At 27.0% G+C, this 13,598-nt stretch overlaps 1 protein-coding gene across 1 annotated transcript; it reads left to right on the top strand.

The window, feature by feature from the left end:
* Positions 1-2,640: 2,640 nt before the first annotated feature.
* On the top strand, positions 2,641-6,849 carry LOC112693739 (facilitated trehalose transporter Tret1-like). Its single transcript, XM_025568930.1, has 6 exons — positions 2,641-2,842; positions 2,915-3,053; positions 5,231-5,616; positions 5,690-6,028; positions 6,111-6,376; positions 6,521-6,849. Exons 1-6 carry the CDS (start codon positions 2,771-2,773, stop codon positions 6,741-6,743), a joined length of 1,425 nt encoding a protein of 474 aa, XP_025424715.1. The 5' UTR covers positions 2,641-2,770; the 3' UTR covers positions 6,744-6,849.
* Positions 6,850-13,598: the final 6,749 nt, after the last annotated feature.

The raw sequence follows: 13,598 nt of genomic DNA, 5'->3' as shown, positions 1-13,598 counted from the left end.
TATAAACTGGTGATAGGTGTTGGTAGTAAAAATTTCAAATGCACAAAGTTCACAAAAATTTTTTGAAACAGTGAAATGTCTTTAACTACGGGCGTATCCAGAGACTTTTTGGGACAGGGGGTCTGATAAAAAATCTTAATCTTTTAAAATACAAAATATACTGTAGCAATAAAAAACCATAGAGTAAAGAATATAGAAACAAAAAATTAAAAATAATTTAATATAAACGTATTTCCCAATTTATTGTGGTAGTATTACTGCATAGAACATTTAATAATATAGATACATATTAAGTTAAAGAAAACATACAATTATTTAAATTCTATGGTTATGATAAATATACCATAAAACTAGGAAATAACTAATAAGATACATAATATTATATAAAGAGTTCAGAGTTAGATAATGTGTTGTAAGCGCTTAGTCCGTCCACTCAGTGGTGGATCTATTGGGGTGGTTATGGGGGATAGATCCCCTCCCGTGGGCCGAAAGTTAAAAAAATTTTTTTGCAACCAATTCAATTTTTGCATGCACAATTTAAATAAAAACTATTTTTTTATTATTTTGTTTTCATTATTTTGTAACCAAGAAGAATACATTAGTGTACATTAGTATCTAACTTCATATCAGATTGTGGATATACACCTTGCACTTATATCATGAGTTGGAATACAGCGGAATACATTACATAGAGTAATGGCACAGTCATCAAGAAAATTAAATTTTGTTTTGTACATTTAATAGAATAAAGCTTAAAATATCTATACATATAATGTACAAAAATATTTTACATCCCTCACCCCCATATGATAAAATCCTAGATCCACCTCTGCGTCCACTGTTGGCAAACTTGTTTAGGACCATATCATCAGTTATAAACACATCTCTGTGAATGTTAAGTAAAGCCAAGCCTTATAATCGATTTTCAGAGGTTAAACTTTTTAAATAAGTTTTTATCTCCGCATGGTGGAAAAACTACGGTCTCCAGATGCTGTAAATTTAGGAAGTACCGCAAGTATTTTAAGCCAGTGGAGGACGCAGGGAGGGGTTTTGGGGTTCAAGCCCCCCCACCCTAAATGAATGAATAATTTCAAACGTAGTTATCTTACCTTATGTACCTTAAAAAAAATTAATTATTCAAAATACGATTAAAATATGCTAGAAAAAAAATGTTTTGTTAAGAAAAGTGAATTTGTAATAATTTATAATTTTCCAAACGTTCTAAAAGGTATTGGTACTTAAAACTCAAATTTTTGAAATTCTATGATAGCAATACTTCGTAAAAATAATGCGTGTTTGTATATCACTTATTGCAATAAGTGACATGTCAGTAAATAAAAATAAGTAAATACATGTAATCGATATAATATTATTTACAATGGTACATTATGATTGACCTTTTATAAAACCTTTTAATTTAAGACAATGAAAAATATTTATTAATACAAAAAAACAAAAGAATGACCGATTACTTCACTCGTAATACGGGCAGCGTTCCGTCCTCCACATCAATGGTGGTAGAACGAACGACATCACGTCTTGCGTGGGATGTTTTATTCCATTGCAATCTATCTGGTCAACATTTCTTGAAGGTGGTGTGTTTATGCGTATGCGTATGTGTGCGTTTGCTGACAATATATTAATTTTATACTTATAATAATTAAATTAAATTAGATGTTAGGTGATAATACAATACTACAAATTTAAAGTTTTATGAATTTTCACTTATAAAAATGTAGTGGATTTTCGTAATTTTTATCGTTTTGTCGACATTTAATATTCAAATGCTTATTTATTTATTTTTAAATTAAGCTCAATTTTTTATTTAATAATTATAATATAAAGTATGTATAATATTATGTATGAGGAACTTTATATTACATTTTGAACATTTGCTGTCAAATCAATATTATTTTATCGATAATTTCGAAAAAAGCTCTCGAAACATGACTACTCTAAAACCATTTTTTTAAAAATTATACTCTATAGTAAAAGGTGAAATAAATATTTAGTGAAGTCTCTACGATTATCATTTTTTAATTTACAATGAAAACGAAAATTCAATTTTGTCGAAAACTGGTACTGTAAATGTTGCTCTTTTTTATAATTTTTCATCAGTTTTTCGCAACTATTATGAAAACTGTTAGGAAATTTATTGAATGACACATTCTGAGTACCGGCTAGATAACATTTTCTATCAAAAATCTCTTATGCTTGTGATGATCAAAGTAATCTTTCTGGTCAAATTTGTGTACACATACATACAAAAAAACCCATCATAATAAAATCTTCAAATTCAGAATTTGTATTATGAGTGTGCTAAATTGTAAATTATTCAACTAAAAGTTTTGCTTGAATATATATCTGTGTTTTTTGTTATTTTACAGAATAAATCTTATTGTTATTTCGATAAATTTACCATAGTAATTTTATCAGTAATTATTTTGAGTTCGAATATAATCGTAGAGGAAAAACCATATAACAATCTAGCTGTTAATAATAATTAAATTATAATTCTCATGTTTTAAATGTTATCTGTTATTCGTTAATATTTTAATGAGTGGGGTTTCAAAAATATTAATGTTAAATTATAATACACTTACTCTTTTAATGGTTATATTCTTTACATTGAACCAATTAATAATTAGTCATTATCAAATGTATAATATTATTATTCTAACGGCATTACGATCTAGTACTTCAATATATTAACTTATAAAACTGGTATTTAATAACGGTTTTATATCTACTAAAAATTGTGTTTGTAAAAATGTCTATTAATGGTCAAATAAACGCATCCAATCTTTCAAAAAACTATGGCTCCAAGGCGACGATAGCACAGGTTAGTATTGTGTTTACTAAAAGTACTTCAACCGGATAAACTTGTATTTTATTCTTATATAAAAAATGGAAGATCTTAGCAACTGCGGTGCAGAGTTTACTATTAATTGGATTAGGTATGGAATTGTCGATGCCAACAATTGTAATAAAAGACTTGTACGAAAATCCAAATAGCAATTTTACACTATCATTATCACAGGTCTCCTGGTACGGTAAGTATATATTTTGATTTTGGTTTACATGTTATATTAAAGGAATATAATTTTAATTATATTATTAGTTATTAATAAGGTCCGGATTTGTATGCAAACAATATTGTTGAACACGTTACATATTTATTCATACAAAAATTTAAAAAATGTGCAAAATGATTTGCTGTGATCTAAAAAAAAAAAATAATGATATCTCAAAATAATTACAAAATATTGATGTAAATAGAAAAAACAGTGTAATGTAATATTAATTTTGAAACGAGTAATAATACGGAAATACAAAATGTGATTTTAGATTTTTAAGTTTGTAATCCTGCGATCGTCACATAACATTATATTTTGCATTAGATTAATAATATTATATTTAAACTTTGAAAAACTTATTTCTATGTCACAAGATTCCATTGTCAAATATTTAAGACAGTGGTTCTCAATTTTTTTATATTTGCGTACCACTTAATCATTTGAAAAATGTTCATGTACAACTTGACTTTAAAACCTTTTTTTTATTTACCATCAAGTGAAATTACTTTTTTTTCATATATTAAGCCTTTTTTTAATTAATTTTATTTATTTAAGCTACATAAATATATAAGCATTAAAAGCACAAAAAGTAACATAACGTAAAATATTTACAGTGATTATTAATTATAATGAATAAGAATGAATAATATAATGAAACAGCTTATGTTGTATTGAGTGGATCCAGACATTAATATCCAGGCTCCATATTGGTAACTTTAAGTCTAAGTTGTCTTCTACATTCATTTTGTTCCTATATCGCTGATAATACCGAATGGTAATAATAATAAAAACAAAATATTTCTTTAAAAAAAATGTCTTCGCTTACCACGTATGAGCTTTCCGTGTACCATTTGTGGTATGCATACCACTGGTTTAGAATTGTTGATTTAAGAAAAACGTTGAAGAATATAAATTGTTCAGCACACGATTTAGGTGAATATGTTGAAAAACGAAGAATAAAAATGATGCATTATGTGAATCAATACGAAATTTAAAAAATAATGTTATACATTATTTATAAAAAATTATAGTTTCAAACAGTGATTAAGAATTATGCAATTTTTAATAAAAAATAACCTTAAAAATCTACAAATTGCAAAATATGTTATAGTTGTAAATAAATTGTGGAAGAATATCCATTTGCATCAAAATCCGTAATTTGTAATTATGTAACGTATAATAATTAATCGTCATCGTATAGAGGTTAATCGTGTTCTTTTCGAAGTATTATGATATTTTAACTTTACATATAGTAGCATGCAAAAATGTATATTTATATAATTTTGTTATTTGATAGGGCGTAACATTAAAAAAAAAAAAAATGTATAATTAAATATAAAATAATACAAATTAGAAGCATTTATTTTATAAACGTTCATCTTATACATTCAGTAAACTTGTCACCAATTAAAGTTAACCTACAGCAGTGATGTAGCCAGAATTTTGGGCAGATTAGGTAAGAAAGACTCTGAGAGTTTATCAATAAGTACAATGAGTGACCAGTACAAAATTGAGCGTAAATTTTTAAAATATGCAGCCTATGTTGTGGGGATTGAGTGTCCATTGCACGACTGCATTCGTTAGTGCTTAATCTGTCTTCGATAGCTGTCTGAAGAGATCAAGCACACCTGCTTTTTTTGTGTAAATTAATTGGCGGAAGTCATCTTCGGACCCTTGACTTGTTATAGACTGTCAGCTTCCATATCTATGTTTTTAATTCTCGCTCAGTATAAAATTTTTTCATTCCTTTTTGCTCCACTCGTTATAAGTTAAATCGTTCTTTATTTCAAATGATAAAGTTGGTCGTCGAAAAACCTTATTTTTAACTTGTATTTTATTTCCATAATCTTTAATAATATTCTTTACTTACAACTAATATTATTACTTATTTATTCTTATTTAATTTATAATCTTTACTTTATTTACTGTATAATTTTTATTTTTAAGGATTTTTTAATGTTCATGGATTTTTGCATCGGATTTATTGATATTGATAAATTTATATTGTATTTGAATTGGGCTAGTCCAATTTAATATTTCTATATATAAATAAATAAATAAATTAGACATCATGGAAATACTGAAATTGTTGCAATAAGTAGCTGTCAAATAAAATCTACTAATGTATGGTACTCATTTTCATTGATTAACAGGAAGTATATTATTTATATTTCATCCTACTGGAAGTTTTATATCGGGATTTCTTCAAGAAAAATTTGGCAGAAAATATTGTATGATTTTTGCAAATATCCCTAGTATATTGGGATGGATAACTTTGCATTTTACCAATTCCACGATTTTACTTTATACGACAAGCGTGTTAATGGGACTAAGTATCGGATTCAGCGAAGCTCCAATACTATCGTACGTTGGAGAAATCACAGAGCCAAGACTCAGAGGATCTATGACATCTTTAGCAAGTGCAGCTGTTATGTTTGGTTCATTAATAATTTTCATTTTGGGATTTTTATTCGAATGGAGAACTGTTGCATTACTGAGCGCATTATGTCCCATCGCTAGTATGTTCTTAATAACTTTGGTAATGTGACTACATTATTTACTTGTACTTGATAATTTATGTTAAAGGATTTTGTTTATAATTTTGCTTTTAGATTCCAGAATCTCCTATTTGGTTGGTTTCTGTAGGAAAAAATAAGAAAGCTGAAAAGTCTTTATGCTGGTTAAGAGGATGGGTAGAACCTAAAAAAATTCAAACTGAATACTTGGAACTGATTCATTATAATGAAGTGTCTGGAATCAACAATGATAGTAAGAGTGCTAGTTTTTTTAAGAAATTAGCCGAATTGAAGAATCCATCAGTTTATGGGCCCTTAAAATTAGTGATGATTATTTTCTTCATTTCTAATATAATATGCCTTTCACCTGGCAGATCATTTATTAACGAAATATTTCATAAAGTTGGAATATTAAATAATCATAGTTTAATATTAGTAAGAAAACTATATATATTCACTCCAATTTAGATATTATTAAAATATTAGTCAAATTGATAGTATAAATATTATTTTTTAGGTTATTATGGCTGTTTTACAGAACATAGGATATTTAATTATAATTTTTACTATTCACCATGTGGGGAAAAGATGTTTAGCTATATTTGCGTTTTCAATTAACACTGTGCTTTTACTGTTATTTGGAGGATACGTCATAGTTTTGAAGAATGGTTTTATAAGCTCAACTCCTTTGATACCAACAATCATTATATGCTGCATTTATTTTTTTGGAGCTGGTGTTGGTAGTTTACCTTGGATGTTAATTAGTGAAGTGTTTCCAAACAAGTAAATTCTATATTTTTATTCTAATATTATAATACGTTTTCATGGCGTTAACTTTTGCTAAAAAATAATCAGTGCTCGTTGGTTTAAAAATAAACAAATATTTTTAAAAATTGTTTTATTTAATGTAAATGTATATTTTTTTAGAAGCCGAGGAATCGCTACTGGTTCATGTGCTGGGATGTCTTATTTATTAATGTTTGTACTAACAAAAATTTATTTATCAGTAGAATCTACGTTGACCATAGAGTACACTTTGATTCTTTTTGGTGCAATTGGAATTTTCGGTATAGTTTATTTGTATTTTTATTTGCCCGAAACGGAAAATAAAACATTATTGGAAATCGAAGAATATTTCCTAAAATTATAGTGTTTATGTAATATGTTATATATTTATGTTATTAATATGGATGATTTTTTTTTTTTAATTTATAATGTTTAATATTATTTTTATAGTCAAATTTATTGCTAAGGATGTTTAAATATAACACTGTGATGTATAATTCTAAATATGAATAAATATTTTTATAATACTTTTGTTAATGTTTGTACTAATTAGTAATAATAAAAATGTCATTTTTAAATTATTTTTTATTGGATGGCTAAATAAATATAAAATCAAATAAACATACTTTTTTTTTTATAAATTAGTTTTATAAAAATATTACAACTACAAAAAAAATTATAGTATAATAAAGACACACGATCGCGTTAAAAAATGGCTTTTTAGTATTAAATTAATAGTTTTAAAATTTGCTTTATTTCTTAGATAGTTAAAAATGTAAATAACTATTATCTATGTACAATATTTGTTTCATTCAGAGTCTTAAATTTATATTGAAACAAATTAATTTATATTTATGATAAAACCAATTTATTTTAATAACAATCTATAAACATGCATATGGCTTAGTTATGACTGTTTTAATTAGGATCTAAATACTAAAACTGATTAATGTATTGGAATAATCATAATAGTATTATGGTAATGATTAGATATTTGTTTAGGAATGAATGAATACTACAATTAAGACAAAATGGATAGATTTACTAACATCAATACATTATTATCATTTTTGTGTTTTTTTATTATTTATTTATTAACAATAATAATAATGTAATGTTATAATTGTGAGCATTAATAATTAATTTTATAACGAACGTGTTTATGATACCTAAGTATTATCATAACAAAACTAATTGATGATTCTATAGACTATCCTGATTTACTGAACCAAATAAATTTCAAGGTTCAAAGCTTTTAGCCACGATTTTGTTATCTTTACACAATTGACTAGAAAATTGCATTAATCCTCAAAATGACTATTTTTCCAAATTAACCTCTAGATGACCCTAGATTATTTGAAAATCGATAGTAAAATAGGTAATGATTATTTTTCCAATATTTTTCAATAAAAACATTTTAATCCCATTATCACAAATAATGCCTTTTAGTTTAGTCATATTTTTGCTTTGTACTTGAACATTTTTTTATTCGACATATTTTACGGTGAATACAAATTTAATATACATCATTAAAGTAAACAACATGCTCGGAATTAAAGGTATAAGCTATTATTTTTCTATGAGTTGTATACATTAAATAATTTCTTAATATATTTACACTAACTGAATAGCCCGGGTTCTCCCGTATGGAATTTTTTGTGTTGCGTATAATTTATTTTTTATCAGTTTTTGTATTACAGAATGCTTTTAAATGTCATGACCCTAAATTTCCCGTGAATTGTAACAACCAAAAATTATAGATATGGTGTTTATTTTACAAGTTTGTAAAAATTAATATAATAATGACGACCATTGAAGTTTTAACAATAACTACTTAAATCATTATAGTAAATGCACTGACCAAGATGCACAAAAATATAATTTTCTATCAGTTTTATACATTTTATATTTAAGGTTCGAAATTCTATTGAATATACATCACAAATTTTATTATTTTCTTGCTTAGTTTAGATTTAATTGTACATATTATTGGTGAATAGTAATGGATAATGATTAAGTATTTAATAAATACAATATTTAGCCGAAGTACATTGATAAGACAATATGACACATGATCATGGTCGTATTTAACATATTACGTTAACGTATTAACTTACTAATTAAGCAGTAGCGTATTTAACTTAATTTTATGGGGGGAGGGGGCAGTGGAGTATCCAGGATTCATTTAACGAGGGTGTTTTAAAATTCAATACACTTATAGTAAGTGGGGGTTCTACCTCCCACGTATTAAATTTATAAATACCATGTATTTATATAAATTGTTATATTAATGAAAATGATCTTACATATACTTACGTTTATTTAAATTATACTGTAAGTAAGTTTGCAATTTGGTGAAATACTATAAAATACGGTCGATGGGGGGTGTTCCAACACCCATATCACCCCCTAAATACGCCCCCGGAGGGGGGTACTAAATTTCCAAGCATTATACACTAATTAAGTACAATATTTTTTTTTTATATGTATGCTTGTTCTTGAATACATACCTATTGGTCTATTTTATACTTGTATTTTTTACACATTGCACATTTTGAGAAATGTAAATAAAATACAATAAAGCTCAAATTACAGTAAAACAATATTATATTTATTAAATTATAAAATTAATATTTCTTTTTTTCATTTGTGAAAATTTTTCAATATTTCTGTCCGGGGGCGGATTGGCAATTATTTTCGACCCAGGAAATATGAAACAAACCGACCCATGAACCGCAAATTAAACTATTTTACCACTCCCCCTCCCAAAAAATGCTTTATTTTGCATCAATTTCAAAATTTGATTAGTTTCGCCCCTAAATTAATAAAATCTACAATAACTGTACTATATTTATAACTATAATAGTTTTGGATAAGTCACATGTTAAATCAGTTTCAACTTGAACTTTAAGTTTGATCTTAATGCACCTTTAAATATATATTTATTTTTTTAATGATATTTATTTATTTTATAAAATAAAACTTTTTTTTGGTAATTATATATTAATATAAAGCGGCCCAAACAAGGACCGGCCCATCGGGAAAATTCCCGATTTCCCGATAGGTTAATCCGTCCCTGATTTTGTCAATATCTATATTAATTGATCTGTGCACATGCAATAATGCCAATTCGCTTAATCTATTTTGCCCCATTGTGGATCTAGCCATGTTTTTAGTCTACATAAAATAAATGAGAAATTCAAATACAAGTACCTATATTAATGTCAATTGCATCTCAATTAATCTAAACCTTTTTACAAACAAAAGAAACTATTTTCAGCAAATTTAATCTATGATATTTTGTACAATAGTAAATAAGTTACTTTTAAATTTATTTTAATAATTTATTAAGAATTTTTATGGCAAATTATTGTAATGCTTACAAAAAATATTTTTAAAATCGCAATAGCTGAAGTATATAAATATGGTTTAATACTAATTATATATACTAATCATAGACGTAACTAATCCTTTAAGTAAGGGGGAATAGATTCCTAAAAATGTTTTATAGCAATTTTTTTTAATTAAATTATTATTTATTGTTTCTGTTGGTGTTTACAACTGACATAAACGGTTATTCGTTTATATGAAACACTATATTTTTTTATACTCGTATTGTAGGCAAAAATAAAGTTTATACTAACTTGTTTATAAGCAACCAAAAATTCTGGGGTGACTGAAGCCCACCAAATATTCTATAATATTCTAGCCTCCTCTAATTATGCCTATGATATTAAAACATTATGCATGCAATTAGAATTAAACATTACCGTCTAAGAGTAAAAAAAAACTTTTAGCGGAAGCAACGCTAACAAGCAAGCATGCTAAAATAAAAAGCAACTTCTTTACAATAAGATAAAGTATCTCATTACAAGTTTCCGCAAAAGTGATGACATCAAAGTTGACATGACCACCTTAAACAAAAATATACCTATTTATTGATAAATCTCCAACAAATTAAATTTTTATTTTTTAAAATACCCTCATCTTTTATTCTTATCCAATTAGATTTTCATAGGTTAATTAATTTTTTTAAGATTCATTTCTCCCAAATCAATAAAATCCATATTTCCAAATTTAAAATATTTTTAATGGTGATGTACAAAATACAATTTTAGAAGTTAGAAGGCCGAAAAATAAAGGTTGGTAAAAAGTTCTCGTTTATGAACATTTATGAGTAAGAATAATTTTCGAAATTTTTATTGAATAAATCAACGTATGGTAAGTAATCGATTGATTTGATATTCAATAATAAGGTAAGTGTATTATGTTAAAGTCATTGTTTTATGAATTAAATCAAATCAACTAGGTTTGTAGAATATTGTTAGTTGACGGATGTTCATGAGCAACATATCAGGACTAAAATCTGGACGTCAGAAATTGAAATATTGTAATTGGACATTTGTACCTGGTGTTGACAATTTCCAAGGTGCCAATCTCTTAGCTCCTATAAAAAGGCAATAACGGTTTTAAAAGAGGAAACCTATGACGCAGAAAGTGCCTCTAATGACTTTTGAAAAAATTAACACGTCGTCCATGGTGATGAAGCCAACAAAAATAATTTACTAGACATCTAAGCACTTTATAAACCTGTAAAAAGAAATGATATCCCTACAAAAAACTACGACGAAAAAAAGGCAAAGCTCTATACCACCTTCCAAAAAAAGTAACCTATCAAAGTAATGATATACATGTGATCATATGGTATCGGGTCACTTCCCCGTCGCCATTTCTCCCTCGAACATTTCCTCGTAAACACTTCTCGGTAAGACATTTCCCCGTCCAATACGTTTTCTCGTGCGACATTTCCCCGTCTAATACACTACAATACAATCTTTATATGTATAAAATAATAGGCCTTTTTTTATTTACCAATTTTTTGACGACACTATTTAACTTTTTTCCAATTTTTTTTCACAGAGTTGTTCCAAATACCTTCCTGAGTATCACCACGTCGCTCTATTTTCAAAATTTTGATTTTAAAGGTTTGAAATCGGCAAAAATAAATTTTTACATGTAAACTTTTTCATTCTTTGGTGACCTAGGAAATATGTTGATGTGTTTAATAAAGTTAAGTTTAATACATATTTTAACTAGTTAACTAAGCGAAACATGTCGCCCAGTAATTATACTCTGTCAATAGTATTTTGAAAGATTGATAAAGTGAAATAATGCGAAATAAACATGTAATACTATAATCGTACTATGGTATTATACATTGACTATTTTGAGAAAAACATTTTTTGTCGTCCAGTGAAAATTCCATATAAAATGCACTGATTTAATATGTTGATTTTAATAATTATTGATTGAGATTTATGTAAATTTATGTTAAATTTAATATTAAATAATTTACACTTAAAAAGACATTGCTTCCACAGCGTCTTACAACTAAAAAGAGTTTTTCCGGGCTACGCCGGGTAATATAGCTAATAATATAAACATATAATACATATATAAACATAATAAAATGTTAATCTCAATAAAAAAATAAAAAAAAAGTAAAAATAATAAAATTTTGTTTAATTATAATAAAAAAAATAATAACTTTAAGAATAAATATATATCTTCGTTAATTTGTCTGTACTATACAGAGTACAATTATAAGCTATATAAACCTATTATACAGCGTGGAATTAAAATAAATTGTTTTATATTATCGTTACTTGTATATCACATATCAAATCGCTAGATGGGGTAGTATCGGACGGGGAAACGGTGACGGGGAAAATTGCTAGACGGGGAAATATTAAACGTGAAAACGGTGACGGGGAAATGTCTGACGGGGAAATGTATTACGGGGATCAGTCCATGACTCGATCATATACCTAATGTACAATATGGTCAAATTATTTAATCCGTAACCTCATCACTTCATTCCTACTTTCATGAGTAATCCGGCTCTTTTATTTCTGTTGCTAAACACTTGATTATTTTCTGAATAAATCATAAAGCACACTTAGCCTGCACAATAAATACATCACTACTTTAATAATTTCGTTTCACAATTTTTTTATTTTCTTCCGAGTTCTCTAACCTCCCTGATTCTTTAAACTGACATATAAACATAACTACCATATCATATACATATCGTATCATATACAGTGCCGGCCCGAGCGAAAACATTGCACTAGGCAAAATCAAGTTTTGCCGCCTCTAAAAAAAAATTAATTTAGCTCTTATTTTAACTTTGCCCCTCCCCCTATTTTTTGTGTAACATATCTACATAAAAAAAAAAGTAAATTTTATTTTACGTATAAAATTATATGTAAAAAGACTAAAAAATGATTTCCATAGTTATTACTCAAAATTCATCACTATCGCGACTATCGGAAATGTGTGGTTATTTATATTTTCGGAACGATTGAAAACGCCCAGCGTAGTGCCGTAATATAAAGTAATATAACTTTAAACGATTTTATTAAATAGGTTGGTAGTTTTCACGAATGAATGAATTTCGTTAATTTTTCATATAAGACACCGATAGGACTAAAAAAAATGTACGAGTCAATTTTGAAAATGCTGCCCCTACTAAAGTGACGCTGTAGGCAGGTGCTTAACTCGCCTATACCTTGAGCCGGCCCTGATCGTATACACACATATAGGTGTTAAATAGATGATATTAAGGTCATAGATAGAAAACTTAGAAAAAAATAAATAATTTCTAAACCGAAACTATCGAAGTTGTGGTAACTACACTTATTGAGCAGGCCAAGTGTGTTTTATGCTTTATCTAAACAAGTATTTAGCAATAGAAATAAAAAAGCCGTGTTTTTGATGAAAGTAGGAATGAAGTGATGAGGTTACGGATTAAATAACTTAACCATAATGTAGATATCATTACTTCGATAGGCTGACTTTTTAGGAAGTTTGTCTAGAACTTGGCCTGTTTTCACCGTATGTTTTTGTTGGGATTAGTTTTGTACAGCTACGGTTTATAATTCGGAATCAGATGTCACTTATCAATACAAAATGATCAATCAACCCAGTACTTCTCAACCTTTTTCAAAATGCCGCCCCCCTAAGAAGAAAAATGTTTTTCAACGCCCCCTTCACTTACCTCACTTAACCTTCACTTCATTAAAATAAAAATAGTATACATGAAATGTTTATAATTGAATAATAAATAATATAGATATAAATGTAAATATAATAAAAATAAAATGTAAAATTTATGTTTAAATATAATTTAAATGTTTTGAAATGTATTGATCAGTGA

This window comes from Sipha flava, unplaced genomic scaffold (assembly GCF_003268045.1).
Source record: "Sipha flava isolate LNK unplaced genomic scaffold, YSA_version1 93_pilon_pilon, whole genome shotgun sequence".
Taxonomy (NCBI): Eukaryota; Metazoa; Arthropoda; class Insecta; order Hemiptera; family Aphididae; genus Sipha; species Sipha flava.
The sequence above is the reverse complement of the archived record's forward strand: the minus strand, read 5'-3'. Positions and strand labels throughout refer to the sequence as shown.